The sequence below is a fragment of the Bactrocera neohumeralis genome, chromosome 5, assembly GCF_024586455.1.
Source record: "Bactrocera neohumeralis isolate Rockhampton chromosome 5, APGP_CSIRO_Bneo_wtdbg2-racon-allhic-juicebox.fasta_v2, whole genome shotgun sequence".
In the NCBI taxonomy this organism is placed as follows: Eukaryota; Metazoa; Arthropoda; class Insecta; order Diptera; family Tephritidae; genus Bactrocera; species Bactrocera neohumeralis.
The window spans coordinates 73,031,913-73,048,822 of NC_065922.1; the positions used below are offsets into that span (position 1 = coordinate 73,031,913).

Here is a 16,910-nt window from a genome sequence, read left to right on the forward strand (position 1 = left end):
ACTAATTAAAAAAATTAAATTTTTATTAAAACAAAATTAATTTTAATTTAAGAAAAATTATACATAAATTAGAAAAGAAAATTAAATTTAAATTAAAAAAATCAACTAAATAATTTTTAACTTATATTTCCAAAAACAAAAAATTAAATTTGTAAAAAATTTAATTAAAATTTGTAAAAAATTTAAAAAAATTTGCAAAAAAAATTAAATTTAAATTTGCCATTTGAAAATTTAATTTAAAAAATTTACAAAAAATTGAAAAAAAAACAAAGTTTGAAAGTTTATAAGAATTGCGAGATTCGAAAAAAATAAATTGAAATTTGTAAAAAGTTAAATTTAAATTTGCAAAAAATTTAATATAAATTTGCAAAAAGTTAAACTTAAGTTCTAATTTGCAAAAAATAAGTTAAAATTTAATTTACAAAAAAATTTAATTTAAATTTGCAAAAAACTATCAATGAAAAAAAAATAAATAAATAAAACAAATTAAATTTTATTTAAAAAAAATAATTTTAATTAAAACAAAATTATACATAAAATTAAAAAAAAAATCATTTTAAAATTAATAAAATTAATTAATTAAAAAAATTAATAAAATTAAATTAATTAATTAAAAAAATTAATATAATTAATTAATTAATTAATTAAAAAAATTAATTTTATAAGTAAACCGCCAAAATGAAATATTCACGTGCAATTACGCCAAGGCAACTTATCTAAAAATTAAAAAATTGTTTATTGCCGTACTAGAAATTTCCTGTCTAAAGTGATTTGCTTATCAGCAGACTATCATTGTAAATATAAGACTGTATGACTACAAGTCATTAAAAATTAAACACAAATATTAGTGCTCGATATTTCAAAAATGCAAGATATCGATAACACTTATGACATAATTATAAATTGAGTTAAGTATCAAAGATTTATAATGAACTTGTGCGCTGTTCACATGCAGCAAATCCATCACTTGATGTGATTTTCAAGCACAAACAATGACAGGGTCTTAAAATGAGCGAAAACACTGCAAAGTACTCATATCTAGATTTATATAAGCGCAATAAATCTCTAGTTCCTCTAAACAAGTTAGCATAACTTTTGAGAAGGATTACTAAAGCAGGCAATAACAAATAAAACCAAAATTATTGACAGTTAATAAATTGAAAAACAGAATTGTGATAAATAAGTGCAGAATAAGTTATTGTTGGCTGATAACGGCACTTGCATGATTAATTACGAATATGCATTACTTTTGGCAGCAATGAAATACGCGCATGGCGCATGCAACAAATTAGCTAAAGACAGGTGCTGCCGCTCATGCGCTTTCAAAAAAAAAAACAATAATAAATTAAAAGTGATATTTTCTGCTGATTTTAATTGTGTTTGAGTGGCGCGTGTACGAATCTGTTCATCAATTACATGCATGCGTTCAAATGTTAGATATATTTATATATTTGCTTATTCGTAAATTAATTTTTCTTTTTTCGTTCATTTACTGATAAGAATGCGTAAATTGGTTTGGTGATTTATATTGACCACAGTTGGATAGGTAAAAAAATGATGAATCACATAGCAAAAAATATGCTCAGCAATGAATAAGAATGATTGTTCTGCGGCTTCTTAACTGTGTTGTATAGTGAAGCGAAAAAATGTGTTATAATAATGAATGGTCGGCAACTGATATAATTTTCTCAATGGTTATTTAACATTTTTATATTTCATATTTTACATTTTCTTTCATTTTTTAAATTTAATTTTTTTGCAATAATGTGTATATAATTTTTTTTAATTTTCATTTAATTTTTTAATTTTTTTATTTTCATTTAATTTTTAACTTTATTTATTTTTCATTTTCATATAATTCAATTTTTGGAAAAACGTTAAGTTAAAATTTTTTAATTTACAAAAAAATTATATTTAAAATTGAAAAAAAATTATTAATAAATAAAAAAAATAAATTTTATTTAAAAAAATTAAATTTTATTTAAAAAAATTTAAATTTTTTGTAAATAAAAAATTTATTTTAATTAAAAAAAATAATACATAAAATTAAAAAAAAAATAATTTTAAAATTAATTAAATAAAAAAATTAGTTATTTAACATTTTTTATTTAATATTTAACATTTTCTTTCTTTTTTTAAATTTAATTTTTTTGCAATATTTGTATTTAATTTTTTTTATTTTCATTTAATTTTTTAATTTTATTTATTTTTATTTTCAAATAATTCAATTTTTGTCACAAATTAAATTTTGCAACCTTGTCTCATTATTTACGGCAAAATTATACACATTACTGTACTACTTCGCTGCTATTTAAACTAACCACAATCTATTATGTAATACGTGCGCCTATTATTTAATTGTAAAACTAAAGTTAAATCGCATGTGTTTTCAATTTGTTATCATTGCTATTAACGGTCTATCAAACCGGCGTGACTGAGCTGCTAAGAGCTATTTAAATTATTATTTTGCAGTATTTTTTCGTTTTTTGTCAACAACACTTAAGGTGTTGGCAAGAACGCACGCCAAAAGGCAAATTAATAATGATATAAGAATAATAATTTTATTTTTAATAATACATACATACATACAAATTGATAAACAAATGTATTTACTAACTATGTATGTATGTGTTAGGCGCATAAATGGCATTGAGCGAAGAGACTTTATTATGAAATTATCATGAATTATTAAATACAGCTACAGACAACTACGCTACAAACAGTCATTTGCACGTTGTATACAGTTACGCGTCAACAGCACTGTTAGTGCGACCCCACTCACGCCAAACAGCTGTTTCAAGCGACACCCATACCTTATTTATGACAGGCAATGCGCACACTCTGCTAAGCAGCAGGCGCTCAGCAACACTACCAGCAGCGTGTTCATAAATCATTTCGCTCAAAAACCGTTACTCTTGTCGCTCCTGTCACTCTGCACTCACCCACAGCACTTTATAGTTACATGCGGTACACTCATCAGTCATCGCCGCACAGCGCTCATCAAGCTTCACAGTGTAAATAAACAATACTAACTAGCATTGCTGTTAGTTAATGATTATTTTTTGTTTTTGTTGCTGTAATTTAGCACTTGTTGTTCAATGTAATGTATAGTAATCACGCTGATAAGTAAATAATAAATAAATGCGCGCATTAATAATAATAATAATTTATTGACACTTTTTGTTGTCGTCGCTAGCAACTTGTATTTGTTAGAATTATTGTTGTAGGCGCTCGTTGTTCAATGAGCAATTTGTGTTCCGTATTACGTAGATATTTAAATTGTAGCTTTTGTCTTTGTTGTTTTTATATTTGTAGTATTATTTTCATGTGTTAAAGCGGCGACAGTTGAAAAATGTTTGCATCAAAAGGATTTTGAAATGTTATTAGTGGCAACCTTATAGTTTAGTGAGTAGTTTGAGTGTTTTTTTGTTGCAATATTTCCCTTCAAAAATAATTTTTGTAAACCATAAAACCGTTATTTATGCTAAAAAATCCAATCTACTCAATCATTTATTGAGTGCAATGGTTTTTCACTCACTCATTTACCGTTAATTGTATTTTCTAACTAAAACTGAATAACTAAAACTGAAAATACAATTAACGGTAAATGAGTGAGTGGAAAACCATCACACTCAATAATTGATTCGAGTAGATTGGATTTTTTAGCATAAATAACGGTTTTATGGTTTGCAAAAATTATTTTTGAAGGGATCAGTAGCATTTTTGAAATATTACAACAACAAAAACATTAGTTTTATTATTACATACTACTCAATTTTACACTCATTAAATTTTTTTCAACTCAAATTATTTACGCATTCTGTTGAACAACTCACAACTTAACTCAAAGTGAGTGAGTAATAGTCTTTGAGGGCCTTTTTCTCAATGTCTGCTTAGCAACAATTTGTCAGTTAAGTTCTGGTTAAAAAAATTCTTTACCGTAAGTTATGGTCTTGGTTAATTTAATCAGAACTTAACTGAAAGATGGCTGCTAAACAGACATAGAGAAAACGGATCTAAAACCAAAGATTATTCTACTTAAATTCATTTCAAGTCCAAAAACCACAAAAACAGGTTCGGAATCGCTTAAAAAATTTAAATTATTATCAAAAATATTATTCGAGCATCTCAAAAAGTCGTATGCGATTTTCAAGTCGATCGTGACGTTTCAGCGAAATTTTCCAAACCGACTATGAAAACAGCGTTGCGAGAAAAACACGTTTAAAGTATTGGGAGTCGATAAATCTAAGTTGAAAAATTCTTACCTCTAGATCGTATTCAAATTTCGAGAATAAACTCAAATAAACATATCTTCAATTGGATATGTCCGCCAGAGCGAGTCGATTTCTTTATTACAAAATCGCGTGTGTGGGAAATGTTCTACGCATTACAACTTAAAAACTTTACCTAAGGGACTATGATTCTAAATCCTGGTTTCGATACAGCATTTTATAAAGCGTAATATAACGCCTTACTGCAATCCTTAACTAATTTTAACCATAAAATTGTTGCTCCTAAAACATCACTTTAATATTTCGCATTTCCAAGCAATAAAAATAGTCAGCTGTAGTTCATGCTTTAGAGCAGTAACACAAGTCGTCTGTTTATACAGCATTTGCTGCATTTTTTCACTAAATTGAAATTTATTTACCCAATCTCAGTGTCATAAAACAAGCATGCTTGAAAATAAAACTACTAAAATTTTGCTCTGCCGAATATTAATTACACCTGCACGTACGAGATTTTTTTGTGGAATAGATAAGCAATTTTTTTTTTTTTTACAACTTCTATAGTGTGTACCATGTTAATGGCGATAATTAAGCTCGTAAAGATTTGCATATTGGCATATGTACTGAAAGTTAATGAGCCAATTGAGATATTAGAATAAATACATTTCTCCTTAGAACACGTGAATAGTGTGTCAGATTATTTAAGCAGACGTATAATCACGCTCTACTCTCACTCAAACACACTTTTCGCGTTTAACAGGTGTTGGTGTGAGAATTTTCCGCGAAATTATATTTCGTCTGAATAAAAAGCTAGCTGGCAACGCATAGCAATGAATTATAGTATTATAGTTACGTCTATATAAAATTTATGAGGCTTAGCGAACTTGCAAATTACGACTGGAGTAATGGAGATAAGTTGATAAATATTTTTTTTGTACTTATAAATAAAGAACGGAAAAATTTTAAATAAAAAAGTAATACAAATTAAATAAAACAAAAATTAAAAGAAGAAAAAAGAAAAAAGAAAAGCTGTAAGAATCACAAAAACTTCAAAAAAAAAAATAAATTATTTTTCTCAAATATATTTAAATAATATATTTTATATATATTTACAACATTAATAAAATAAAAAAATAGTAAAATATTTAAAAAAAATTTAGCAAAAATACTTTTTAAAGACAAAGTACTAAAAGTTTAATACAATATATGAACAAAATTTATAAAACAAAAATTAAAAAATAGAAATAAAAAAATAAAGCTGATAAAACCATAAAAAAAATATTTAAAAATTTAAATTTTTTCACACAAAAGTTAAAAAAAAGATAAATAATATATTATAATATATTTTTTTCTTCTACAAAAATTTTAATTTTTTTAAATTTTTTTTAAACATATTTCATACTCATCTCTTTCAGAATATAATGAAACGTTTCTGGAGCAAACTGTCCATTATATTGAATATGTACTACATCAGCCATTGGCACGTGAGTCACAGCTATGCGAAGAGGATACTACCGGTACAGCGTTAGATGAGTTTCCTGAGCTTTTCACAGGTATGTATGTTAATGATGACAAAAACAACAATATAATAAAAGTAAAAAGTAAACAAGTCAGAAAATGTACATATTTCACGTGCGGAGAGCATACATGCATTAAGCTTGCAAGTAGAAAAAATATCGGCAAACAGCTTTAAAGCTATGCGTAAAACTTACAATCAGAAAAAATATCGGCAAACAGTTTTAAAGCTTAGCGCAAAACTTACAATTAGAAAAAATATCGGCAAACAGCTTTAAAGCTTTGCGTAAAACTTACAAGCAGAAAAAATATCTTCAATAGCTTTAAAGCTTTGAAAGTTCAGTTGATCTAAATTGCTGGTGCGAAAATATAAATACAAAATTATTTAAAAGTTAGCTACTATTTTTTACTAGCTGTTAAAAGCGCAGAAAGTTGTAAATAATTCATAGAATTGTATAAAAAAAAGCTCAAAAGCTTTTTGCTATTTTAAATAAAAAGCAATTAAAATTTTGCTGCAATAATATATGTATATATATTTTTAAAAACTATATGCGTAAAACCATAACTTGTTAACTTTCAAAGCTTTAAAGCTTAGTTTTTATAATTCAGCTTTAGGTCAAAATAAATGTTGAACTCTAGAATTCCGAAATGCGCACTGAAATTTTCAATCATTTTTATTTAAACTGAAAAAATCTCTTTCATACGCAAAAGCTTAGTTTTAAAGCTCTGGAAGCTCCGTTAATATAAGTTTCACATATAATAAATGGATAGTTATTTAAAAAGTAGTTGCTGCTTTTTACTAGCTATTGAAAGCTCGGGTAGTTGTAAATAATGTACAGAAATTTATGAAAACAAGCTCGCAAGTGCTTTCGTTATTTTTAAATAAAGATAATATTAGCCGGAAAAATATTTCGATATTTTTGAAAACACTAAATGAAAAACCGTTTAACCAGTTAAGCTTTCGAAGCTTCAAAGCTCAATTTTTCTTATTCAGAATGAGGTTGAAGGAAATTGTAAACTTTTCAATTCAGAAAAGCATGCTAATTTTTATTTATATAATATTTCGATATATTTGAAAACACTAAACGAAAAAACTTAGCCAGCCTCGAAGCTCAATTTTTCTTATTCCGAGTGAGGTTAAGAGAATATTATGAACTTTTCAATACAGAAAAGCACGCTAAATATATTTGCGCTCCAGAAGCTTACAAGCTTTTCAACAATTCGTAACTAGAGTTAAATTTTTAGAACAACGTGAGAAAAGCTCTAGTTCTGCATCTGCTTAGAAAACGTGAAAGCACCAAACTTTCCAAATATGCAATAAAGAAAGCATGTTTATGGCGTAAATTTAAAAAGCTCAGTTCAAAATTGAGTAAAAGTTTTAAAGTAGATCTCTGGAAGTTTTGAAAGCTCAAAATGTTGAACTTTTAAAAGTTTTTATTTGAGCTTTTGAATTCGACAGTAAACACTAAATGTATTTGCTGTTAAGCTGTTTAAAAACTTAAAAAAAATTCAATAATTTGTAATATAGTTGAAATTTTTAGAAAAACCTTAAAAAGCTCGAGTTTTGCATCGGCTTACAAAGCATGAAAGCTGGATTATACAATTCAAAATTCAATAACAAACAAAAACATTCTAAATTATCAGGTTTTGAAAGCTTTGAGTTGAAGAAAGTTAATGTTAAATGCTTCAGTGAAAAAAGCCCAGCAGATTCTTTCGTGTAGCCCAGTGTTATGTATATAAATATCAACGTGTGAGCTATGTATAATAAATAGCTTATCTCACTAAAAACTTTAATACAAATAATTATTGTTTTTATAACATTTTCACTACGCTTATCGATACCAACACATATTGAAATTATAAGTACCCTTCAGGGTTCGTCAATTTTTTTTAATCGGCCGGCAGCAGTAAATTTGCAGTAAAATTCTTTTTAATTGTTTTATTATCAGCATTGTAAGTGCCGAACTCAGTGGAATCCAATTAAAACGAAGGAAAAACCCGCTAATTAGAAGGTGGTAGCAATCTGAAGGAGGCGATTTCTGAGATTATTTATAAGAGGCCGAAAATTGACCGATTATAAAATATTTACGATTTGTAGCGTTGTTTTGTTGGTGTTGAATTTTTACGAAAATACTTATAGAATAATAGAAAGTAGGAAGTAGAAATTATAGAACAATTCTTAAAGCGTAAAAATATTATGTAAAAAATAAAATAATAAGGTATTACTTTTTGATAAAAATTTGTATTTTTCATGTTTATAAAAAATGGATAAAGTTCTACTTCTTTCACAAAAATTAATAATTTTGATTATAATAAATTGATAATTATAAGTAAAAAAATTTATTAAAAAAAATCAAAAAAAATTATAAAAATTTATTAAAAAAACCAAAAAAAAATTATAAAAAAATTAAAAATTAAAAAATATAAAAATTAAAAATTTTAAAGAAAATTAATAAGCAAAAAGTTTAGATATTACAACTTAAGAAAACAACAAAATTTGTAGGAATGAATTTTTTTATTATTGAATATTATAAAGTATCGCCTTTTGCTAAAATTCTAGCAAAAAAATTAATTTTATGATAATAAATTTTAATAAAAAACATTCAAAAATCACTTACCAAAACTTAACACTCTTCTACTCCGCACAGTGGAGCAATTGCGTCAAGGCTGGGTCGTGTTGCATGTCTTTGCCGCCGTCTATTTCTTCATATTGCTCGCTATTATTTGCAACGACTATTTCCTGCCCACCGTCGAATGTATATGTGAAGATTTGAATTTATCCAAAGATGTCGCTGCGGCGACTTTTATGGCCACCGCCACCTCAATGCCCGAATTCTTTACGAATACGATAAGTACGCTCATAACGGATTCGGATATGGGTTTGGGCACGATTATCGGCTCGCTGATGTTCAATACATTGGGCGTGGCTGCGTTGGGGGCGTTGGTCGTAAAAAAGGTAAGACAGTAGTGGCAAACGCGGCGTATACGCAACCAGTTATATTTTTATATCTTAATTTCTCTCCCATTTTTAAACGCTCTTTCACAGCCCGTCCAGCTGGATTGGTGGCCTATAGCGCGTGATTGTGTCATATATAGTTTTAATACAATTGTACTCATCATACTCGCTTGGGGCGGCTATGTCAGCTTCACCGAATCATGCATCATGATGGGTTTCCTCATTTTCTACTATTTGCTCACGTTTAACAACAACAAATTTATGCCAGCCATACGTGTTTTCGTAGAGGATAAGATGAATTGCTGCATATCGAAGCGTTATGGTGAGTAAACATGAGAAAAAAAGCTGGAATAAAGAAAATAAAATAAAATAAAAAAAACTTTAAAACGCAAAAAAAAAAATAAAATAATTTTAAAACAAAAAACAATGTTTTTTATGAAATAATTTAACAAAAAAAAAAATAAAAGTTTGAATAAAATGGAAAAAAGTTCAGAGAAAATAAAATATTAAAAAAAAAAATGGAAAATATGGATTGAGCAGAAGAAAGATATATTAAAAATGAGAAAAATATTTTAATGAAAACTGATTTTCAAAAAAACATTGCGCATTAAAAACATTTAAAATCTAATGACGATAAATAATCGATAATTGCGGACTCTTCTACTTAAATAAATACATATGTATGTATTAAATTATATTTTATGCAATTATTGGTACTTTAATATTTATATTTGTATTTATTATTATATTTTTGCCACTGGTAATATTTTTTTGCTTTTTATATATTTATTTGTAATTTCATTTATTTATTTGTAATAACTTTTTTAGCAAATATTTCATAATTTTTATATATATTTTATGCCTTTATTAATATTCCATATTTTTAATAACTATTTATTTATTATAATATTTTATTTATTATTCAATTCTTTTTTTAATTAATTTATTTTTTTTTTTAATTTTATTTTTTTTTTTTGCCACCAGAAAATAGCGCTAAGGCGCGACTGCCGCTTAAAAAAGATCATCTGGGCGGTGATGGGCTTTTTGTGATAAATTTACCCGATAATACCTCATCGACAGTGAATTTGACGCATTCAAAAAGTTGTAAGTTCATAAAAAATTATAAAAACATATACAATTTCGAAATAAATATTTTCATTAAAAAGTTATGATATTTATTTTATATAATTAATGAAATTATAAAAATTAAATACTAGCAATATGAAAAACGACAAAATTAAAAAATTTAAAAAAATCCAAACAATATTTGAAAAAATTAAAAAATAAATGTTATGAAAATTTTTAATTATGTCGATTTTTTAAAATATTTTTGAAATTTTTTTATGAAAATTTTAATTTTGTCGATTTTTATATTTTAGGTTTTTTTTGAAAATTTTTTATGAAAATTTTAAAATTTAAAAAAAAGTAAATTTAAAAAAAAAATTAAAAATGATTTTTTTATAAACATTTTTATTTTGTCGATTTTTATATTTTAGTTTTTTTTTGAAAATTTTTTATTTTTATTTAAAACAGGTAAATTTAAAAAAAAAATTTAAAAATTTTTTTTTATAAACATTTTAATTTTGTCGATTTTCATATTGTAAGGTTTAATTTAAATTAAAAAAGTTGTAACTAATTTTTTTATCTCTGCAGATACTAGCGACGAAAGCGATGACGTGCCACCGCAACCGCAACCGCAAAAACTCTTCTCACTGCCACATGGTGAGACGGCATTTAGAAAATTCTGGTGGGCCTTCATATTTCCCATTAAATTTACACTCACATTTGTTATACCCAATCCTGCCCATCATCGTCGCCTCTATCCACTGTCATTTTTGATGTGCATCATTGCGATTGGGCTCAATGCTTATATGATTGTGTGGATGTTGACCGCATTTGGTGAGTAAAAATTATTTTATATCCATTTTTATAATATAATAATAATGTAATTCAAATTAATTCGGCTGTGCAAAGTAATTAATTAATTAAAATTACAATTTTTCGCAGTGACTTTCGTAATTTTATGTTAATTAAATTTATAGTTAATAAAGGTTGCTCAAGCGCGGAATTTATTTATCTCAAAGTCAATCTAACTGACAACAAATCCGTCAAATAAAAGATTTACATTTCCTAATTAAACATTAATCAGCCGCTTGATTGTTTTATAATTAGCAAATTCTGGGATTTACAAACTAAATCACACAATGTATTTGGAATGATCATTACATGATGATATTGAGTACAATTACCCATTAACTGTGAAAAGTTTGCATCTGAGCTAAATTCTCTAGGCGGAAGTTTGTGTCCGAGCTAGTTCTAAATGTAAAATGTTTGCGTCTTGGCTTAATAAATTTACTGTTAGGAGGTTTGTGTCTATACTAAGCTAATTTTTATTGATGTGATTTGAAAAATATCATACGCTGAACAATCACGCGCTGGCCTAAAAGCAAATTTCTGATGTGATGTATACTAAGCGTATGATCACGAAGAAAAATCGACAAAAAAGACAATTCCGATAAGCAATTAATGCAAGCTTCAAAATTTTTTATATAATATAGTATAGTTAAAAAAAAGAATCATAAACTTAAATATATAATTTTTTTGTTCTATTACAGGTGTTGCGGTAAATGTACCTGAAATAATTATGGGACTCACCTTCTTGGCGGCAGGTTCAACTATGCCCGAGGCGGTTTCCAGCTGTATTTCATTGCGCAATGGTGAGTAGAGAATCTCTCTGTCTCTGTCTTACATGTTAAATTTTTTAATCACATATAATTTTCTGACGTCACATTAGCGAGCATATGGCAACTAACGCTTTTCGGACTATTTTCACATTTTTAAAAAGTAACACTCACTCTCTCACTGCTTTTTTATTCTCTTTCACCTTACATCTTCTCACTCTATCTTTAGACTTTTTGAGCTCACTGTTGACGAATTTAACAACACTCTCTCTCTCTCTCTTCTTCTATTCTCTTTCACTTTACATCTTATCACTCACTTTTCCAATCAATCAAATAATATTATATTTACTATATCACTCTCGCTCTCTCTCTCTCTTTTTTAGGTGAAAACGGCATTGGCGTCTCCAACTCGCTGGGCGCCAACTCACTTGCCATCCTACTCTCGCTGGGAGTGCCATGGTTTATTAAAAATTGCATGAATTATGGCAAAACAGATGGCAGCGCTATGATTCAGATTGCCGCGCAAGGTATTGAATTCAACATTATCATTCTGCTGCTCTGCACCTTATCGCTCTTCCTCGTACTGAGTTTTAGCGGTTATCGGCTGACGAAACGTGCAGGCATAGCATTGATCGGCGTCTACTTAGTATTCATTGTCCTGCAGATTTTGATTGAGATGAATGTGTTCTTCCCAAAACAATGCTAGTGAGCAAAATCGAAAATTTAAAAAATGGTTGATAGAAAAGTAGTATGTTGTGAAACTATTTCTAGTATTTTCTTTTATATTTTTGTAAAAAAAAAAAAAAACATTTTTTTACGTGAGCTAATTAAGACTGTTTAGTACTATAAGTACGATGTATAAAAACACCAAATCTATTTAATTACACAATGCGAAGCCAAATTTTAGCTGTTGAATTTTTAGGTTATGTAATTTTTAAGTTGTAAATTAGTATATAAAGTTTAGCATTTGCCTATGTACTTGTACACCGATTTTAGTTAATATTATTGAATGTATGTAGATATTTTTTTTGTATTACTAATTAGCCGGAAATTGTGCTATAGCCAATTAATTAGTGCCAGAAGTAGAAATTAGCGGCTGAAAAATTGTGCGTAGGTACACTATATAAGACCGCTTCGCAATAGAAAGGCTATGTAAACTTGTACTTAATGAATTTATACTCAGCTGAGTAATAATGTATATTAGCTTATTTATTATTATTAGATGTTTTTAATACTGTTGAATATAAAGTTGAAGATAATGTGTATGTAAATAAATTTACAATTAAAACTTTAGAAGTTGAATTATGTGAAATAATACGACAGACGTATCAGCTTTGGCGTTAAATAGTGCTAAGTATGCTCAATAACTTTTTCATATTTAATTGAGTTTTTTAGACAGCCAAAATTATTTAACTTCATCTTACCTCGTAATTTTTCTAAATTTGAATCCGGATTTGAATTTGCCTAAGCGCTAACAAAAAATATCTTTCGCCGCAACAACATACATAAATCTTGAAACTGCTTTCAGCAACTGCACACACAAGAGACGACAAACATTCATACTAAAAATGTAAAACATACAAACAACGAATTAGCATGTAAGCAAGTGATGTAATAAAAACGGAAAATAAATAATTTTTAAACAATTACACAAAGACTTTTATTAATGTGGACAACGAAAAATATAGAAAATTTAATAATATAGAATAATAAAAAGTTTATATGAAAATAAAGTATTTGTAAAATATTTTGAAAACAATTTTTTTTAAACTAAAAATAAAGTAAAAATGAAAAGCATTTGTTAAATAATTTTGATTGAACTAAAAATAAGTACAAAGTAATAATTAAAAATAAGTAAAATAAAAAACTAATATGTATGTGTGTATGTATTTTTAATATAGTAGTCTTTCACTATTTCCTCTAAAGTAAAAAATCTCTTTATTTTCTTTTAATTCGTACTTTTATTTTTAGTTGGCGTTTTTTCTTTCTTTAGCAGGTATAATTATTGTAAAGATTTGTTTTTTTTTTTTAATTTATGGAGTAAATGTTTTTAGCACTAAGAAAAAATATATACAATTATGTATTTGTTTATATATTTATGTTTATTCTGAATTATGTAATGATTAAATACTAGTTTTTGGGTCTTACAAAATGACTCGAAAGAACTCTTATGTCTTTATAAAACAATTTCTTATTAATTGAATTAAATATTTTATTAATAAATTAAAAAAATTAAAAATTAGATAAAATTTAAAATGCGCCTAAACAAAAATATATGCTCTTCCATGGCCAAGATCACTTTTTGAGAAATAAAAATTTTGTAAATTAAAATTAAAATTAAAAAAAAAATCAAAAAAATGAATATAATACCAGTAACTAAAACTCGCAATTTTTCTTTATTTAACTTTAATTGAATTAATAATGAATATATGCCAATTCTTAACCTAAAAATATTTTAATAAAAATTTATTAACAAAAAGGCAATAATTTAAAAGGCAAGTCAATACAAACAAAAAATGAACTAAACAAGCAGTAGAGGTGCATTTATTTACAGTGTAAAAAATATAAATTTTCTAGAAACTTTGAAAATTATGAGGTTATGCCACATTGTGTTCGAATAATAATTCATAAAATAAACGTACAAATTAATAGTTAAATTTGTCATTTATTTAAAAATTTGTTGCTTTCGCTTAAAACATTAGACAGTGGAACTAATACCAATTGCTTTGAAATTTTAAAAAATATTGAGGTTATGACACATTGGGTTTAATTCAATCAAAATCATAAAATTTGTAATTAAATTAATTTTTTTTTGTTAACGCTTAAAAAATTAGTATTTAAATAAGTAATAAGAATAATATATTCAACTAAAAAAATCGGAAAAGCACCTTCAGCAAATAATTCCTTACTCTTAAGCATATTTAGTTTTTTCAACGTTATTTGTTTTATTTGGTATCGTGTATATATGTATGTATGTATTAAATGTAGTATATATGTAATGTATGTATGTCTGTGTGCGTCATTCATTAATCAATGCATTTATTACAATGAAATTATTTTATTTACACGCGTTTCCCATAGCATTGAAATTGCATGTAAAAAATTAAATTATACATGCTTTGTCATTTACTGTTCATTTTACATTACGAACGTCGCTTTAGCGAGGCTCAGCCTTGTTTTCATCTAAATTTGAACTTAACATATTATTCTTATTATTCCACGCTACAACTATTACTAAATAAATAAATAAATTTAAATGTATATAGGCAATATATTTGACTTTGACTGTTTTACTTTTTTTTAATTAATTAAAAATAACTATATAATAAATATGCTTTTATAGAAGTCCTTTAGCACTTGATTTTTGCTTATTCGATTTTACTTTTTATTACCTGCATTTTGGGTAGTTGGCTCACTCTTTCCATGAAATTCATTTTGTTTTACTATGCTAAACACTTTAGCGCGTCTTTTTTTATAATTATTCGCTTCGACTACCGCATAAATTGAAATGTATTACTTTGTTAATTCTTCAATTATAACGCACGCACGTAGAACGCATCGTTGCTACCTAATTAAGTACAACAATGATAGACATGTCCGCCACTTTTCATTGTGTATTCATTATACGCCAATTTGCTGTAACTGCTATGCACCTGTGCAGACTCAAGTGAGTTTTGTAGTGATTTGCAAGAGAATTGTCGATGATTAGTACCATCCTACAAAAGAAAATTAGCAATAACATAATTATAGCTCGAAAGCAGGTAAAATATTTGGGAATATTTAATAAAATTCTTTTACCACATTAGCAGTCAAACCAAACCAAAAATACCAGCTTACACTGCTCTGCTTTAGAAATTTACGCGTTCTGAATCATGAAGCATTTCCAGCTTGCTACACACTACACAGTACTGCATCTGGAAAAGTTTCATTAGAACACTTACCTTCGGTTGTATGGGAAAACAACACCAGAGTATAAACGCTATAAATGCCACCAGCGTGCCCACTAGCAGTATGAAATCCTCGATCGTCTATTGAAGTATATATCCAGAAATGAAAATTTAAAACTCAATTATTTTATTGTGAATTTTTATATGCAAATTTGAAAGCACTTACCGGTTCATCGCCCAACAATACATGATTGATCAGATATGCGAAATCATCGAAGGGCGTCATGTCTGTTACGAAAACCCTCTACAATGCTTCTATACGTTTTTTTATTATCGCTATTGGGTTTTTTGTTCGCCCCAAGTAGCAAATAACTATGGTCGATTTTAATCTGCAAGCCCCCAATTGCCTTTATAGAAGTTTTTCGTTATTTTTTATACTTTTATTGCTAGCCGGTAATTAGTACTTACCAATAAACGACTTTATAAGTTCTTTATTCCTTTACAACAATAACTTCTGATAATGTTGGTGTTGATTTGAAACTATTTTAAATCATGTATACTCGTTTAAAAGTCAGTTTCTATTTTTGCTTTTATAATTGTCCTTAATGATGGATATATTAATATGCAATCCACTTTGTTTTGTGTTTTTGATAGAATTGCATGATAGTGTTTGTCAAAGAGAAGGGCTATGGTCGATCGCGTTACCAACTTTCATTTAAATCTTAAATGCTATTACCAACTATATCTACTTTTTTGACAATTGTTTTATATAAAACAATAGTTTTTAAATTTAATTATAAAAAATTGTAAAATCTTCGAATAAAATGCAATTATTTCATTATAGCTGCATTACATTGCCGTAGACCATTGTTATAAAAAAATATTAAAAGTTATTATTAATTTACCTTGATATCTATAAATTATGTATATGCTGAGTCGTTTGCGCAATGCAAATATACGAATTATTGAAATTAGCATAGTATTTCTCATTTATCACTGAAAATGTTTAATTCTGTTATTTTCGTGTCCCCGATGTAAATTGTGGGGGAACACGCTAATAATTTTCCGTGGTGAAACGCGCTCATCCAAAACAGTACCCCTTCGAAGGATAAAATATCGTAAAATTGGCAAAGACGTGAACGTAATTATAAACGGTCTCTGTCTATGATATACGTTTTCTGGTTATCCATACAACTTAAGCTAACAACAATATGTACAGTAGCAAAGTTTCAAGTGAAACACCCTTTAATCGCGACATCAGTCTGCAATTCCTTATATATACCTATATCTCTTTTTCTCATTTGTACTTCTAAGCAATAACATGTACTATAGCCGAATGCATATTAGCTCGGGTTCAAATTGGAACGTATTCTTATAGGGTTGCTGTTGGTTCATTTTTGAAACGAATTTTCTAAATGAAATTATTAGCAATGAGAGAAATTTTGACGAAAAGACTTTAAAATAATTTTGTTTTCTAAAAATATAATTTAAAAAAAGTCATAAATTTGGTATTTATTAAGCGTGCTTGTCACATATGTGCAATAAGTTGCAATTCAACCAAACAATGTACACCCTATAAGCAACTCTGCCATTTGGATTTTCTTATCCATTGTCCTATTGCCAAACAGCAAAAGCGGAATCA

At 27.1% G+C, this 16,910-nt stretch overlaps 2 protein-coding genes and 1 long non-coding RNA gene across 4 annotated transcripts in view; 1 reads left to right on the top strand and 2 right to left on the bottom strand.

The window, feature by feature from the left end:
* Positions 1-8,451, bottom strand: part of LOC126759810 (uncharacterized) — a 136,429-nt gene extending 127,978 nt beyond the window's left edge. For both annotated transcript variants that reach the window (XR_007667082.1, XR_007667083.1), the window contains exon 1: positions 8,363-8,451. This is a non-coding gene — a long non-coding RNA (uncharacterized LOC126759810). The remainder of the gene's footprint in view (positions 1-8,362) is intronic.
* Positions 1-13,036, top strand: part of LOC126759809 (sodium/potassium/calcium exchanger 4) — a 37,444-nt gene extending 24,408 nt beyond the window's left edge. The window contains exons 3-9 of the mRNA XM_050474932.1: positions 5,645-5,782; positions 8,393-8,700; positions 8,791-9,023; positions 9,668-9,804; positions 10,354-10,599; positions 11,316-11,417; positions 11,765-13,036. Coding sequence (XP_050330889.1) covers positions 5,645-5,782; positions 8,393-8,700; positions 8,791-9,023; positions 9,668-9,804; positions 10,354-10,599; positions 11,316-11,417; positions 11,765-12,087 — 1,487 coding nt within the window. The 3' untranslated portion in view covers positions 12,088-13,036. The remainder of the gene's footprint in view (positions 1-5,644; positions 5,783-8,392; positions 8,701-8,790; positions 9,024-9,667; positions 9,805-10,353; positions 10,600-11,315; positions 11,418-11,764) is intronic.
* A 1,270-nt stretch (positions 13,037-14,306) lies between these two features.
* On the bottom strand, positions 14,307-15,945 carry LOC126759808 (uncharacterized). Its single transcript, XM_050474931.1, has 4 exons — positions 15,737-15,945; positions 15,495-15,675; positions 15,323-15,409; positions 14,307-15,097 (listed from the first exon to the last, which is right to left on the bottom strand). The coding sequence occupies exons 2-4, from the start codon at positions 15,552-15,554 to the stop codon at positions 14,954-14,956; spliced, it is 291 nt and encodes a 96-aa protein (XP_050330888.1). The 5' UTR covers positions 15,555-15,675; positions 15,737-15,945; the 3' UTR covers positions 14,307-14,953.
* Positions 15,946-16,910: the final 965 nt, after the last annotated feature.